General features: G+C 38.7%; 1 protein-coding gene across 3 annotated transcripts in view; it reads right to left on the minus strand.

Moving 5' to 3' along the window:
* The window catches only part of KIF13A (kinesin family member 13A), a 105,036-nt gene that overhangs the window by 62,785 nt on the left and 26,216 nt on the right, over positions 1 to 16,035 (minus strand). For all 3 annotated transcript variants that reach the window (XM_054284808.1, XM_054284807.1, XM_054284806.1), the window contains exon 3: positions 2,233 to 2,245. In XM_054284808.1, the coding sequence (XP_054140783.1) occupies positions 2,233 to 2,245 (13 nt within the window). The remainder of the gene's footprint in view (positions 1 to 2,232; positions 2,246 to 16,035) is intronic.

Below are 16,035 nucleotides of genomic sequence, written 5' to 3' on the forward strand. Positions count from 1 at the left end.
GCAGCAGTTTAAGAGAGCTGATGGTTATTTTGCTAAGGAGACAACTAAAAATTATGGCTTCTTCAACAAGGCAAACTGGGATGCAGGTCCATGCATCCATCACATGTGTCAGTGAAAAATCTAGAGTTTTGCCTCAAATTCACCTGTATATGTGGCTTTAAAATGAAATTGCAGATTTTAATAAGATTTTAAACTAGAGGAGCCATCGTGCCTGCTGCCTGTTACATGTCACAGAATCTAAAAAGAGAGCCAAATAGGTGCTCACATTTTAAAAACCCAAACCAACATTCTCTACAATGTATTTTCATTAAGGTTCCTAATCAATGGCTAGCAGAAATAATAATTTTAAGGGTTTATGCATGCAAGCATACTTATGGAAACTAGTTACAGGTAATGAGCACATACCCAATATTAACTGCCTGCCAGTTTAAGCTAAATTACATAATTAGTTTCAAAATTGGTTTAATTTCACATTCATTATTCTTATGAAGTCTAATCCTCAGTATAGGCTAGGCAGAGTCTGGGGCTTCCAGCCTTTTGCAATGCATTACCCAGATTGAACATAATCCCTAACACATTGTCTGTGCAGCTATAAAAGGTTCCAATTGTATGACCAATGCTTAATGGCCATTTCTATCTGACCAAGAGATGGCCAATTAATTGGCCAAACATTTTGCTTTCATTGAGAAGCAATCAGTGACAGGTTGGGTGCTAGCTGGTCCCTAAAAAGGAAAGGAAGGGAGAACTGAAGAAGGGAAGTTTTCATTCAGGTGTTCCTACAGCCCTCTTACAACTGCTGATGGAGACAAGTAATACAGGAGATACACAAGGAAATGGCAGACACAGTCTACACCAGTCAACTTAATGCCTATGAAAGCAATTAAAGAACTAAAAAAAAAAAGTTGGTCACTATGACAAACACAAGACCTGTGACAGGGCTGAAGAAGTGTGGAGAGAAAATCTGAAGGGACCCTGGGACACAGCTCACAGATCTCAGCTCAGAACACCTGTTTTACCTTTGCCACAAAATTACACTTAAATGGAATGTTTGCAGGAATAGCAAAATATAAAGCAAAATAGCATCCCAATATCCTTATGTAAATTATTTTATCACAGCTTCTGAGCTACCAAGTAGATTTGGGAAAACAATTTATCCATGGCTGATGATAAAGTAGCCCATTGAAGGTAAAGAGACTTCCATTATTTACAAAATTTCATTTTAAAAATTTTTTATTTTAAAATCAACTACATGCAGTACCCCAAAAACTGCATAAATCAAGAAATCTCACATCACATCTTTACAAACTTAGCAATGCCAGTTTTCCCCAGATGGTACTAACCTTCTTCTGTCTCAGTCTGGTAAATATTTCACATAACATCACAAATTTCAGCACTGTAGCTTAAGGATATTAATGACCATCCAACTATACCTAACCATAATGTGACATTTACGCACAAGCCTGCAGCTGTTCTGGTTTTGTCAAGGAAACACAAGGCCATACGTAAGCTTTTACATAATTCCAGAATAATTTTATCTGCCTATAGTGGAATACAAATGATGCACTACAGAAAATGAAAGCTCTTGTAAAAAACAATGATTTGTGCAGGAATTACAACGACAGAAAGAAGGAGAGTTTTCTTCCTTTTAAAAAAACGTTTCATAATGAAAAAACTCTCTTTTATTATGCATATTAACTGATAGAAAAATTTTATTCCATGTCCCAACAGGTACATTTCTCCTGCGCTTCCCCTGCACTACCAACAACACAACCTTTTCTATGAGAATTCTGGCACATTTTGGCAATTTTTACCCTAATTACTAATTCCTGACTAATGTCAAGTGCAAACAAAAATGGTTTATCTATTACTAGATGGTTTTTGTTGCCTTTTAAAAATAGTATTTGAACTTTTAAACAGAACTGTTTGTAACGAAATGTTTTACACACACTATTTATTCAGTCTTTCAAATGTTTTTATGACTGCATTAAAATTTTTGCTTGTTCTGGTCACAGCTTTAACAAGCCATGTGCCCTGCCTACATGTCAGTTGGATTAAAACATATTCTTCTGAAATTATGAGGCTTTTAACTTGGAAGTTTAAAGAACAGATTATTTTTAATGTTTTCCTTTTTTGAAGGCATGTTGTTCACATACTACAGCAATACGCCCAATACTTCTGCAGTGCTCAATATTTTCAAGCAGATACAAATGTAAAAAGAGACAAAATACTTACCTTTGGTGGTTTTCTAGATGATTGGCAATGAACCCAGCAACAGTGATGAGAAGCATGAATACACCATTCACATAAAGAGAAGGGAACAAATAAAAAAAATAAAAAAAAAACAAAGTCAGTGTATGTCATTACTATAATTTGAACTTTTTTTAATCCACAATGTATTTAAAGTAATCAGATCAGAAGATATTTAAATGAGATACCACATATTTTTAACCAGTAATTACTTAATTACTAATACTCTCCCACATTAAAAAGAAAGTGCCAGATTCCTTATAGATATGAAAATCTAACAGAGCTGTGTTCCAGAAGAAAGACAAGTATCTGTTTTGTCATAAAAGATGAAACACAGCCCATCTCTGGTGGCAAATAAACAGAGCCTGCAAACTGGCAGAGCAAGGTGCCAGGGTGAAGGCCCACTGAGCTCAGCAGTGCTACACAAACATGATCAAGGTAAGAGTCAAGCAAATGTTTCTTGCAGAGATTACAGAAGTGAAGAAAAAGAAACCTGTGTAGGCTGTGTTCTCCACACAGTGCACAAGAAACCAGTGCAAAGACACCATCACCATTCACACCCAGCTCCAACAAGTGCTATCACAAATAACACAGGGATGACAATCCCCCAGTTGGAAGACAACAGCTCAGAGTACTTCAAATTGTCCTTAAATGTTTTCATGCTTTTGCTGGCAGGTATATGGCCACATTATAAATTCAATCACCTTGGGTTTTTCTGGTGGGAGATCACAGCCCTGTCTCACTGTGCAGCCCTGTGCTCCCTGATGCCAATGCAAGAGAGGAGGTGAACATACAGTGCAGAGCTAGACTGACTTAAGCCATTCATCAAAACTACAACCTTAGGCATATGTTTAAATTATATATGGAAATAAGAAACTGCTACTTGCTCTTCACATCAAGGGAAAAAAAAGCATGGATGAAGGAAAGAAAAGAAAATATGGATGAAGAGGAATAAATACAATGAGAAAGGTCTATAGACAACACAAGCTGAGAATGCAGTAAGGTTTATAAGATACGGATACAGATGAAAGGTATAGCAACAGACACACGACACAAAATTCAAATATATCAAATATATACTTCTGCACTCTCAGTGCAGAAACACCTGGGACCAAGCCATGCCATCATCCACCAGCTTGTACATACCAACCCCACCAAGTTGGGAGGAGGGCAGGGAAGACACAGAGCACTTTGAGCAGTTTTCTTAGCAACCCACAATACAAGGGCTCAGTAAAAAACTCAAGGGACGCAAATCCACAAACACCTCTTGCACAATCTTTTCTGCCTACTCTCAGCTCATACCTCAGATGACACATCTGCCTGAAACAGAAGTTACAGAGCTGGGACATGGGACTGGTGTAATGCAAACATCATTTGCCTCCAGCCAAACCACTCGCTGCAGCTTTACCCTTTCATTAGTGGTGGCTACACAGCTCAGTCCATGGCTAGCTCATGTACAGGTGGCTCAGAACTCGTGCAGAATGCACTCTCATCTATGAAAAATACATTTAGCTCTACCCTGAATATTATCATTTTAATCCATTTTCAGATGTGATGCAATTACAATGTTATCAGCTTGTCTAGATGTGGGATTCACATTCTCTGAACCTCAGAGAAGCAGTGAGAGAAGAAGAAAAAAGAATGATGAAAACAATTCTTATCTCATTTGCTGCACCTGTGTTGTGCCAAAGTGGAATGCATTGTGGAAGATTGTTTACCTGAAGGGAATTGGTAATTGAACTCTGGTTTGAGTGTTTTGATTCACTGGCCAATTGAATCCATGTGTGTGTGTGTCAGGACTACCAGCTGATAGTCACGAGATTCTGGGCAGTTGAGTTGAGTGCTTTGTGCGGATTCAGTTTAGATGTAATGTAATATAGAATAATATAGTATAATAAAGTAATTAATTAGCCTTCTGATAGGATGGAGTCCTCCTCATCATTCCTCCTGGACGGTGGGCAAAAGTATCACTGATATCTAGAAAGAGTCCCAGCACCACCTCTAAACTTCCAAGAGAAGTTCCTATTGAAAGAATTCATCCAAAGCTTTAAAACACACTCATACCTTGAAAAATAATTTAGGATTATATCAGCTTTACTAGAGAACTCCTGATAGACTGCTGTACAGATTCAGCAGAAGTCCTAAACAGTTTATTTGAAAGTAAAATCCAACAGAAAGTTTACCAACTGCTTTTTCTTTCTAGAATCATTCTTGTAAGGCCAAATTAGAAAAGGCACAGAACATTACTGAAGCAAATAAATGGTTTGACACATGATTCTTAAGATATTTACTTAAGCAGTGTAAGTCGCTACCTTTTTGGACACCTTCTCTAGCTTTACTTTGATGTCTATTTCAAGAAAAGCATAACAGTCACTTTTTAAACCCCTGGTGGATGGCACGGCTTCCCAGTAGCATCATTGATCTCTGGGATTTCAAAGCACAAGGAGCTGCATCTTCCTACCATATGTCACATCCAAATGCTCCAAACTCTTAATACCAACTTCAGCAACTCCCTGCATCACCAACAGCAATATGATCAAAGGCCTCTGGAATAAGTCAGCTATATTAACTCACAGGATAGATTTTTAAGCTATTTGGATATATCAGCTAATCAACTCAGTGTAACCATTGTTCTGGCAGTGATTCAGATGGAAACACTCTAAAATACTTCAATCAAAGGACTCAAACTAATAACTGAAGAACTGTTTACAGTTTACCAGAAATCACATCTGTGGCAGCTTAAAGATGTGCTATAAAATCCTGCATTAGCCTAACCAATTTTTGACATATATTTTTTTGTTTGCTTTGCAGTCTTTCTTTTAAAAATATGTGCTTCCTTACTTCTTGCCATTTCCAGCATTTTTCAGCTTCATAGATAATTGAAGCTGTCTTAATTTTTACCAAACAGTAACCACACAAATGTGGTAATTCCGAGTCACAACTGGGGCTGGAGAAGCAGAGAGACACACAACACACATATGGACATCAGATCAGAGACACAGCAACTCAAATGTTTATTTCCAGGAATTTTTAATTCCATGTCTAGTCATCCATGGTGTCAGTGACAAGATACAGATATGCCTTTTGAGTGACAACAAAATCTCCTCTAAAGCAGACAGCTAGTATATACTTCAGGAAATTATCAAAGTTACCTAACCTTGCTATGCATCTGCATCACAGCAGATTTTGGTTTAACCTGATGGGCATCTTCAATCTGTACACTCAGACAGAAGACTGACTCTTTTACATGCCTGGCATTCAAAACCCAAGCAACTACAACCAGAGTCTGAAAAATATTCTCAGAGGTCAAGGGAAAAGTATGGAATTCACGACCACAAAGCCCACTGAACTTCTGGAATTCCTCCTGCCTTTGTCCTTAAGTCTTCATGACTTTAGTAAAATATCACTAGAATGATTTTCTAACTTTACTGAGTCTTCTGTGAGTATCTACTCAGGCTTTTTGTTTCACAACAGTACTAAGTCTCCCCTGCCCTGCTTGGCTAACACACATCAAGATCTCAGAGTGCTTAGCTACCTCAAACTTTAAGCTGGATAAAGAAAGATAGGTTAGAGAAAGTTTTGTGCCAATGTCAACTTTTTATTCTGTTATCTCTTGCAGAAACTAAACTCAATACTTCCCACATTTGCTAAGAGAAGTGACTCACAAAATGTCAGTTCTCATGTTCTATATCAGCACATGAATGAGAAGCCTTCCTGACTGCACATTTTCTCTCTAGCACCTCAGCCCATTGCCTGTGACAGCACACCACAAGAGGAGTTTAACAGCAGCAAAGGTTCTTTCTTCATTTTTTTTAACTATCCTCAATCTCTCTCAGAGGAGTCTCCTTTTGTCATATAGAAAGTTGATACATGATGACATTGCATATTCTGACTAGAACACTAGTCCCATGCAATAGGAAGCAACAGAAGACACTCTTGACACTCTTGCACTATGAGCATCCAGAAGTATGTGACACTGTCACCTTAAAGACTTAGTAACTTTCAAAACAAGACTTTTTTTTTGACCCTTAGTGATTGTAGTCAGTATTCCCAACCAAATATTGCTTCCACCAGAAAGAAAGACATTTTATACATTAAAAAAACCTTGAAAGAACTATTTTTTTTCCTTTTTTTTTTCATTTCATGCAATGAAGCTTCATCACCCCACCCACCCCAGCCCTCAGTCAAAAGAGTCACCTTCAACAGGGACAAGGTACATTCTAAAACGAGCAGGTAGGCGTAAAACCAGCTACTCCACATGAAAGGGCACAGAGGAACAAGGAGTCTCTGAAAAGCAGGTCTTAGATTCTTTGGAACATGCACACAGCCCAATTCATCTCCAATTCAACTGCTCTAAGCAGCCAAGTAGGTCACAATTGTCCTATAATTATTTCTCATTTTGGAAAGTATTTGGGGTTTTTTCCTATACTTTCTCACATTAGTTAATCAAGATGAAGCAACCATAACTAGCTATTTTAAATAACCACACACAGTATCTATGAATGAATGAACCAGATGAGTTTGCAGCTCTTGTAAGCTGACTACACCGAAAGTCAACATCTGAGACACTGCGTTTGAAAAAACTTTTTGCTCTCATCACATGTGCAACCACAGCAAATTCACGGTACTGACTGATTTCCCAAATATGTAATTGTTTACATTTAGTGGTTACATAGTCATTGACATACTCTTCAGGGTCACTGGTCAAGAAAATTATTACAAGAAATTATTAATATACATGAAAATGGAGAAAAGTCTTCAGGTCTTTTTTTCAATTTGTCATATAAAATAGTCTTTGCAAGCACAAAGATGACCAAATTGCAAAGATCATCCTCAAAAAAATAATATTTCTTACATTTCACTGCTTCAGCATCTCTGGAGTCTAAAGACCAGCTGTTCAAAACAAGCATTATAGTATTTTTGAGTGGTTTTAAATTTGGTTTCGTTTTTTAAAATCAGGCTGCCTTACAGCTCAGGCTGAGCCCGCCACCAGCAGTGTGTGCTTGCCTCACTCAACGGCAGAGTGCAAGGGAGCAGAGCTATGGAAGGAAGGCAGGTTGTAAGGAGTGTGCCTCGCTATCCAGGACAGAAGTAACTGCGCTGTTTGTTTATCCATGTGCGTGCAGCTTCCAGAATGGCAGCAGCAGGGACAGCAAGCACTCCGAACTCCTAACTGCAAACAGTGTCAATTATGCAGAAGCAGGGAGATCGTGTTTCTCCTGTCTTTCACAGTAAGGTCACCCAGCTCTAGGCCCTTCCTTGGCTCCTGGTTTATCACTGCAGGCTGTTACCTGCAGGCTTGATACCAAGCACCTTAAAAAGCGTGGCTTTATATTATTGATGAGCATTGTACTAAACCACCCAGATAAAGATCACAGTCTGCAACAGCAGGAGTTTCAGCTGATTATGCTACTGATAGTACACCACTTTCTCTACAAAGAACGCAGAAGAAGGACAGTTACTTGCCCATTTCTCCCATGAATTTTCTAAACACAGAGTAAAGTAAATGGCAGGGGCAATGTCCTTAAAGGGAACAGCATCCCGCCTTTGTGCTTGTCCGGGGGGTACCTCCTGTACAGCTGACTAATGAAGCTGGTATCACAATTCCTTCGTGCAATTCTTGGAAGAGTCACTTTACATACTGTGAGAGCACACATACATACACAAATATAAATAATTAGTTATTTTATATTCTTGCATAAGGTGAGCAGCACATGCCCTGTTTAATCCTCCTACCCAGCAAAAGCCTGTTCTACAGACAAAACAATCCTTTGAAGAACAGCAAAAAAACCCCGAACATTTTAACAAGTAAAGCAATTTGACCAAGTGCCTGTGCCTGCATAATAAGTTGGTAGCTGATCATAATCAGAAACACCATGAGAAACAGACGCATACTCTAATAAGTTGTTCTCACACACTTTATGGAAACCTACCACATGCAAAGAGACAAAAGTCAGCCACTGAAATCAGAACGACAAATACTGCAGTGCAAGTTAAACAAAACAGACATTACAGTAGCAGAGTGACTTCCATGACACAAAGGAAACAAAGACGCTTGGATATTTCACCATAACAGGGTTCCACTGAAATTCAGTCACTACAGCAAGGAAACAAATCATAATCTGCAGGTTATGAAACCAACCCAAGCTCATTAAAGTGAGTGAAAGGCATAATATTCTGACATTTACAAGATGGAAGACAAAGTGACAGCTCTCCAGGAACATCATTAGTTGCTAACTTACCTTCACTCCCAAATTCTGAGTATTTTTGCTGCCCAAGGCATTATTATTCCAAGGCAAACAATTTGTTGATACGAAGTTCAAGTGTTTCTAACCTTTACACAGAAGCCTTACAGATATCATGTAAAAACAAGTTTCTACTGACAGCCCAAAAGAAGACAGAAAGACCTGGCCTCCATGCAACTGCACATCACTCTGCAAACAGCAACTGCCTTAAGAGAGCAGTCACCACCCACCAGTGGAAAGAGCAATTTATTGCTCTGCTAGAAAATTCGCTAGAAAACTAAAATCTGAATCCTCTCCCACACAAAATAAGTTGGGGCTTTAACAACCTATTTCAGTTAATTTGTTTCATTTCATTGAAAAGGCAAAAACTAGCTAAAATTGTCATTCCGCTCTGAGACTCAAGAGCTTTAATGCAATCCTGCTGAGACCCCATCTATAACCCCCTAAGTTTAATGATCTATTTTCACCAAGTCTTTAATCATACTAATTCAAAACTTATCCAAGACTCTAGTTATGGTAATGAAAACCTGCTAGACCAATAACAAATATAGCATAACCACAGGGATAACAAGCTTGTTCTTACTAACATCCAGCTATAGCCTCATGACAAAGAGGCAAAGGAAAGTCTACCTAATATTCCCAGGTACATTACCAAGTAGTCCTGTCCCTTTTAGAACCCATTCTTCTCCTCTCCATTTCAATAAAACTGCAAGTACAAGAATCTAAACAAATAGATTTTTACCACCTAAACAGATTTAACTAATCAGGACAAGGAAATGAGGGAAGGAAAAAAGAATCTGATCTCAGAACCCTAAGATCTATGAGCCCTTAAGGGCAGTCTCCAAGGAATGATTCTTAGCCTGAAAGCAATGAAACTCCTGTCAGAGCAAACATGCTACAGATCTGGAAAGTATGTGGAAACATATTCTAGGAGTGTTAATAAAATTGCAGTGGCATTTATTAGGCACCTGTTATTCTTATCCTGTTGTAAGGAGTGTGTTTATTACCAGTGCTCTTGAGGAGAAAACACCCCAAGCACTAACTGGCATTTCATCTCTGTGCACAAATGCTATGGAGTCTCTCACACCCAGCATATCACTGGAGTTGGCTACTGACAGCTATTAACTACTTCTTAAGTTTCCCACATCAGTGGAAAATGTCCCCTTCCAACACTACTATTCCTTTAGCATTCCTTCAGAAATGCTGCTTGTAACAACCATCAAAACACCAGTGAAGATATACCCCTTGTGGAAGTATCACTTAAAGCTTTTGAAAAATATACTGCAATTTTATCACTATATACAGTACTTAATCCAAGACAGGTGACTTCCAAGGATATGTGAAAAAAATTTGATAAGCAACACAACATTTTATAAATGAAATTTAACTTTGTTAGTTTGCTGGTTCAAAACTCAGGCATTACAATTTGCTGAAAGGACATAAACAGAGCAATTAACAGCTTCACTGACAAGGCAGAACAGATGATCTGTGTCAGTGGAAAGACTGTGTACCAGAAAGAACTAAAGCATAGGTGTAAATCAAGTAACTGGATCTGAACTTTGGTTGTAACACCTTACTTTCCTCAACACATGGAAAGAAAAGAAAAAGAACCCACTCTTTTAAATGCAAGAGAAGCATATTTTTCATACTCAGTCAGGACAAGGATATTGTTGAGAAGTTACTGCATGTGCACCAGTCCTGACCATGTATTCTGATGGGACAATAGACAAGAACCCCCAGGTTTCACAGTCACATTCCTTTAGCATAACAGGGAAAACTACCATTCAATTGTCATCTACTTTATTTTACTAATGAGATTTCAAGAGAGATGCTAATTGGATTTGACACTTCATCCTTTCACACAGCTCTGCAACCCTATGTTAGCATTCTTCAAACAGCTGCAGTATGAAAAAGTTATCTGAGATTCAGCAAAACTCACAGATTACTGGTTTTGTTTCATCCTAGCCTGTGTTTTTATTGACATGAATATTAAATGAACTTATTAGAAGGAAAATACTGTTCATTAATTTATAATTAAAACTAAGGTCTGATGACAATATACTTTAGCACAGCAAATTCACCAAAAGCATTTTGCAAAAAAAATAGTCTATCTCAGCTGGCTGCAACACCAGCTGTTTTGGTAACTTTGAGATGACAATATTTGCTTTAACAGCCAGCATTAACAACTGCTGCCATTTACCAGAAAGTGGACATAATATAGAGAAAGATGATGATGGTGATTCGTGGGATGAATAAGGTTTATTGTGTGGAACAATATACCAAGAATGTCAACTCAAATCAACTCTACATAAATAGTAAGATCTCCTGAGCTGTTGCAGGACAAACACCTAAAAGTAGTGAGGAGACTTTATTTTTATACAGCACTCATGCAAGCAACACCTCTAGAAATCTTTCCACAGAGCTCTGCAAAGCTTAAGAAGCAACACAGTGCCCATGAAATGAACCACACAATTAATCCAAAGGCTAGAAAAATTCTTCATGGTGTGAGCTACAAGTGTACCAGTTAACAAATCAGGCAGGTAACCACCTTTACAGAGAGATGACATCAAGCACTAAGTTACTGAATCTATCATGGAAAGGTACAACCTGAGAGCATTTCTACAATCTGAGAATAGATAATTCCCAGCAGAGATGAGTGGCAACTGCTATGGCACTCAGAGGTTATTTTGCTTTTTTTTCATCTGAGGACCTCTGACAGAGGTTAGATGCCTTTCTAGTGGACACCAGAAACGTAAAAGAGAACATCCTACCTGACAAGGGATGTGAGACAAAAAGTATTTAACAGGCTCCCCTTCTCCAGTGAGCTGTGAATTTGTGACAGTTTCCATAAATATTATGTTACTTTGAGCCACAAGCATTTTGGTTTTTTACAGCAAAGCTTGCAGGCCAGGCCCCTCTAGCAGGCATTATGGGATGTATGTAACATGAAGTTGGTGGAAATGACAACCACCTCCTTGCCAGATGCTTTACAATAAATCACAAATTACAGGAGTGACAAACACACCACCCTTCTAATCAACCACTACAACAAGCATAGAAAAAAAAGCCAAGATCCCTAAGTCTTCCTGGACTGAAAAATTAAGTACACACTGCTTTTGTACAACAAAATAGGAAATATTTAGACTTGTAGCAGCACTACAAGTCTAACATCTTTGCAGGGCTAAAGAAACATGGATCATCTTATGACTGAAATATATTAACAGATAATGAATTAAAAGATCCAAATGATATTTCAATCCAATATTAAGAAAACTCCTTTGCTAGATCTAATTGAATTCTAAATGGTTGAATTCATGCTCTTAAAGAAGCCTGGCATGATATGATGAAGAACAATAAAATCACAAGAAAAAAAATCATGTATTAGGAACTGGAGTAATTTTCCTGTGAGGAGAGCTGGCACTGAGGAAGCTGGCATTGTTCAGCCTGGAGAAGGGAAGGCTCGAGGAGAATCTCATTAAGGTACATAAATATCTGAGGGAGGGTGCAAAGAGGAGGGAGGCAGGCTTTTTTCAGTGGTGCCCAGTAACAGGACTAGAGACAATGGGTACACACTGAAACAAAGGAGGCTCCATTTTCTGAGTGTGATCAAACACAGGCAGAGGCTGCCCACAGACGCTGTAGACTCAAAGCTGTCTGGACATAGTCCTGCTCAAGCTGTTCTAGGTGGCCCTGCTTGAGCAGGGGGGTTGAGCTGGGGGTTCAACAAGATGGCCTCCAACCTCAACACTCCTGTAAAAAAAGCTAAAATCACTTTTTAAAGATGTGGTACACAGCAGTAGCATGGATGCTACATATACAAATATATGACAATATAAATGTATAAAATATAATCTGCAAGACATGATACTCAGGAACTTTTAACCATTACTATAATTCCAGACTTGTGTCAATTTTAAAGAACTCAATTAAAAAACACGTCTAAAAGTCCTTAATCATGTGTTCCTGCACCAACCCATATATAGCAGTTTCACACACACAAAAGAAAAGTCAATGTAATATAAAATTTGTGGCAGCTCAGCAACCTTCAGTGGGGTTTCATACCTGGGTTTTATGACCAAATTTTTTCCACATCTCTAAAAAATACAAGTAGTCTCCTGTGAAGAATATTATTCACTGTGCTCATCAAGTGAAGTTACCAGGCAAGGCTGGGAATCCAGGTTTCACCTCTTGCTTTTCAGTGAACAAGCTCTGACAGTCCTACTTTTAACATCACAGTAGCAAATTCTCTAGTTCTAAGCAGATGGTCACAGTCATTACTAAGAAAGTGACAGTACAGCTGCAGTGGAAATGAAATGCCTAAAGACAAACTCTGAAAAAATACTCAGTAAGACTGAGAAGGGATAAGGTACAAATTAGAATAAATCTTAAAAGATTTGCATGTGCAAGTCAGCAATGTAAATGGGTAAAACAGACAAAGCTGATTTACTGCTGACTTTACACAGAGACTCTCCTACAGAGGGAAGACAGTTACAGCTTTGAAGTGCCTCAGTGGAGAATGAGTCCACAGCTAAATGCCAGCATTTGTAGTGCTTAACTCAAAAACAGAAGAGCAGCATAATTTATTTGTTTTGTTACAATAGACTTCACTTTTACAATACCCAAAAGAGTTGGCTTCTGTCCCATAAAAATTTCAATTCATTTGAAAACCAACAGCAATACTACAGTGTAGGTCAAGAGTAAAATTCCTGATTAAGTATTACATGCAGTTTTCAATATAAGAAATGGTGATTTCAAAGAATAAATGTGAACACACAGGATTACAAGCACAACAAGAATGCAGTTTACAAGATAGCAGAAGTTCTCAGACCTCACAGACACTGATGGCTTTTAGAAAGTCTAGAAAGAGGTCACAATATAATGGTACACAAGTCATTAATGTGATCAGACACTTAAGAACCAAAATGGGTTTTCAGTATTTCCTGAAAAGACAGAAACAAAAAATATTTGTGTCTATTCTTACAGCTAAAGAGTGAGTTTACATCTGCCAATACACATTAGCTGGCTGAATACAGCAATAAAACAGAGACCAAGAATCTCCATGTCATATAATCTATAACTGTCACAGGCAACAATGCCATAAAGTCTTTTGAGATTGAGTAGCCTTCCATGAGGCAGAACAGCATTGACTTTGAATTATTTTGACTCATTCTCCTGCTGTCCAGAAAGCTTTCCCAAATGTTGATAGTGAAGAAATTGAATCCATTAATTTTGTTCTTCTACCAACACTGTCCTGTAATTTAACCCTTCAATCAAACTTGGCTTTCTACACATGCTGTCATATGTTGCACTTCCCTTGCAGCTCAAAACACATTTCTACATAGGGAGGTTTTGCAGTTCTCCTCCTCTCCAAACCAGTTTGAATTTATATTTCTTAAGCATAGTGAACCTAAAATGCAGAGAATACAGCAAAAGCCCAAAAATTACCAAGTCCAATACTACCAAGAGTCTCTTAGAATGGCATTGTTCCTACGCTACATTTATATGGAGCTGTTCATGAAAGAACATTTGCATTTTAAAAAACTGGAAAATACAGGAAAAAAATCTTCCTTCACAGAAAGCATAACTCTTTCCAGACTTTGCTATATTCCTTCGGTACTCTTGAAGAATTGTTGCCTAACTCTTCTGTGAATTGCAAATGGAAGAATCATGACACATTTTTGTTTGCATTAGAGACCAGAAAGGAGGTCAGAACTACAGAAATTGCTGTATTTTAGAAACCTGAAGCTAGAAAAAAACTTTGGGAACTTTAGCTAGCAATTTTTTTCTGAGAATATCTCAGACAAATGAAAACTTTGAAAGCAGAGATTGTATCTTTAATTAGGCTGCCGGTGAAATAGTTTTATCTCTGCAAGAGATGGGGGAGGAGGAAAAACAGGTAAGGTTTCATGTGTGTACACTCTTTTAGGTCTGAGGCAGAATGAGTAAGCTTCAAACTAAGACATTGGCAACAGTTGCTCTAAAAATACCCCAATGTAATTGCCCAAGAGGCAAAGCCAGTTTAAGAAGTTTCTGCTCTCCTCCAAGCTCTTGTTCCTAGCTCCATGCCACAGCCTCTCACATTCTGCTCTACTTCTGCCAGAAAAATGCAAGGCAATGAGAGGACTGGGGGAAGGTTAATTTGCTTTGATGTTTTTTTATTTGAAAAATTATCTTAGTTTTACAGAACCAGAAACCAGCTGTACCAATGCAGGGAATGTACACAGTAAGCTTCAATGTGCAAGGAACCCAGAGAGAGGGGGTGAAGCTGTACTGGCTGTTAGACCACTGCCATATCACAGAAGGGGCAGATCCTGCCTCTGACAGCCATCAGGTCCTTTAATCAAGCCACCCGATGAACACAGCAGAAAACCCAGCAGCAGCCTAGGGCAGCTGCAAAACACAGGTGTTCTCACCAGCCATGGACAGTGAGAAACTACAGATGGAATTGACTGGTATGTTTAACCTTAATGGCCTTCAATGACTGGGATTTTATATATTAATTTACCTTTAATCAGATTTCTGAAAGTTGACATTCTGAGGCAAAGCACACAGTTTAATTATAGACATATCTTTGTACTTGTGCTGAATCCACCTTCTGATAATTTAAGTCCCACAGTTCTTGTAATGCAACGGGCAGTAAATCCTTTCTCCTGTTTTTCATGGATGTACAGATCTGTAACCATACCCCTTTTTCCCTCCCCAAGCTGTCTTCTAGACTAAAGACTTCTTTATTATTGGATCTTCATGTAGAAGTGCTCTGTAAGCTCACCACCCTTACTGCCATTCTCTCTCTCTTCCCAGTTCCAGCAGACCTTTTTGAGACAGGAGGGCTAGAATAAAACACAATGGTGAAGAGCCCTTTGCAGCTGTCCAGAGACATGAAACTCCCTCCCTCATTCCCTGCTCTCTCCCAACATGCTTTTCCAGTAGGTCATGTCAGTCTCTTGCCTTTTCTCACCCACTTGCTGAGCACTGAGCTGAGGTTCCCCTCAAATGAGCAAAACTCCAAAGTGATTTGCCTGGGAACAGGGAGCCCAGAAACCATGGCTGGCTACATAAGGTGAGAAGAGCTTTGTGTTTCACAGTGAGTTTCATGTATCCCTTTATCATTCAGCCACAACCCACCTGAAGGTCATCCCATAGCTTTCTGTGGCTGCCACGCTCCAACAGCAACCACATCAACACTGTCTAGCCAATATAATCCATCACACCCATATCCACCCCTTTTGCCTTTCATTTATAAAAGAAGAAATACCAGACCAAGCAGAGACTCTTCAGGACTCCACACAAGATGTTCAGGGGTGAAAGAAAGGATTTTGGTTGGACACGTGGCTCATGCTGCTGAGTCTGTTACTTTTATTAAGTGGAAGAAGCTAAAAGTCACAAGTCTGTGGGTTGTGGCTGGCTTCTTTTCTTCCAAAAAACTTGAAGCACGAATATCAGTGCCTTGATAGCTTAAAATAAATCACTGGAACTGTAAAATTATTTTGAGTATTGAATCTTCCAGAAGCCTTTATAAAAACAGGCTAAGGAAACTCGCACA

This window comes from Melozone crissalis, unplaced genomic scaffold (genome assembly GCF_028551555.1).
Source record: "Melozone crissalis strain CALT ecotype California unplaced genomic scaffold, PUWL_Pcris_2 ptg000042l_1, whole genome shotgun sequence".
NCBI lineage: Eukaryota > Metazoa > Chordata > Aves > Passeriformes > Passerellidae > Melozone > Melozone crissalis.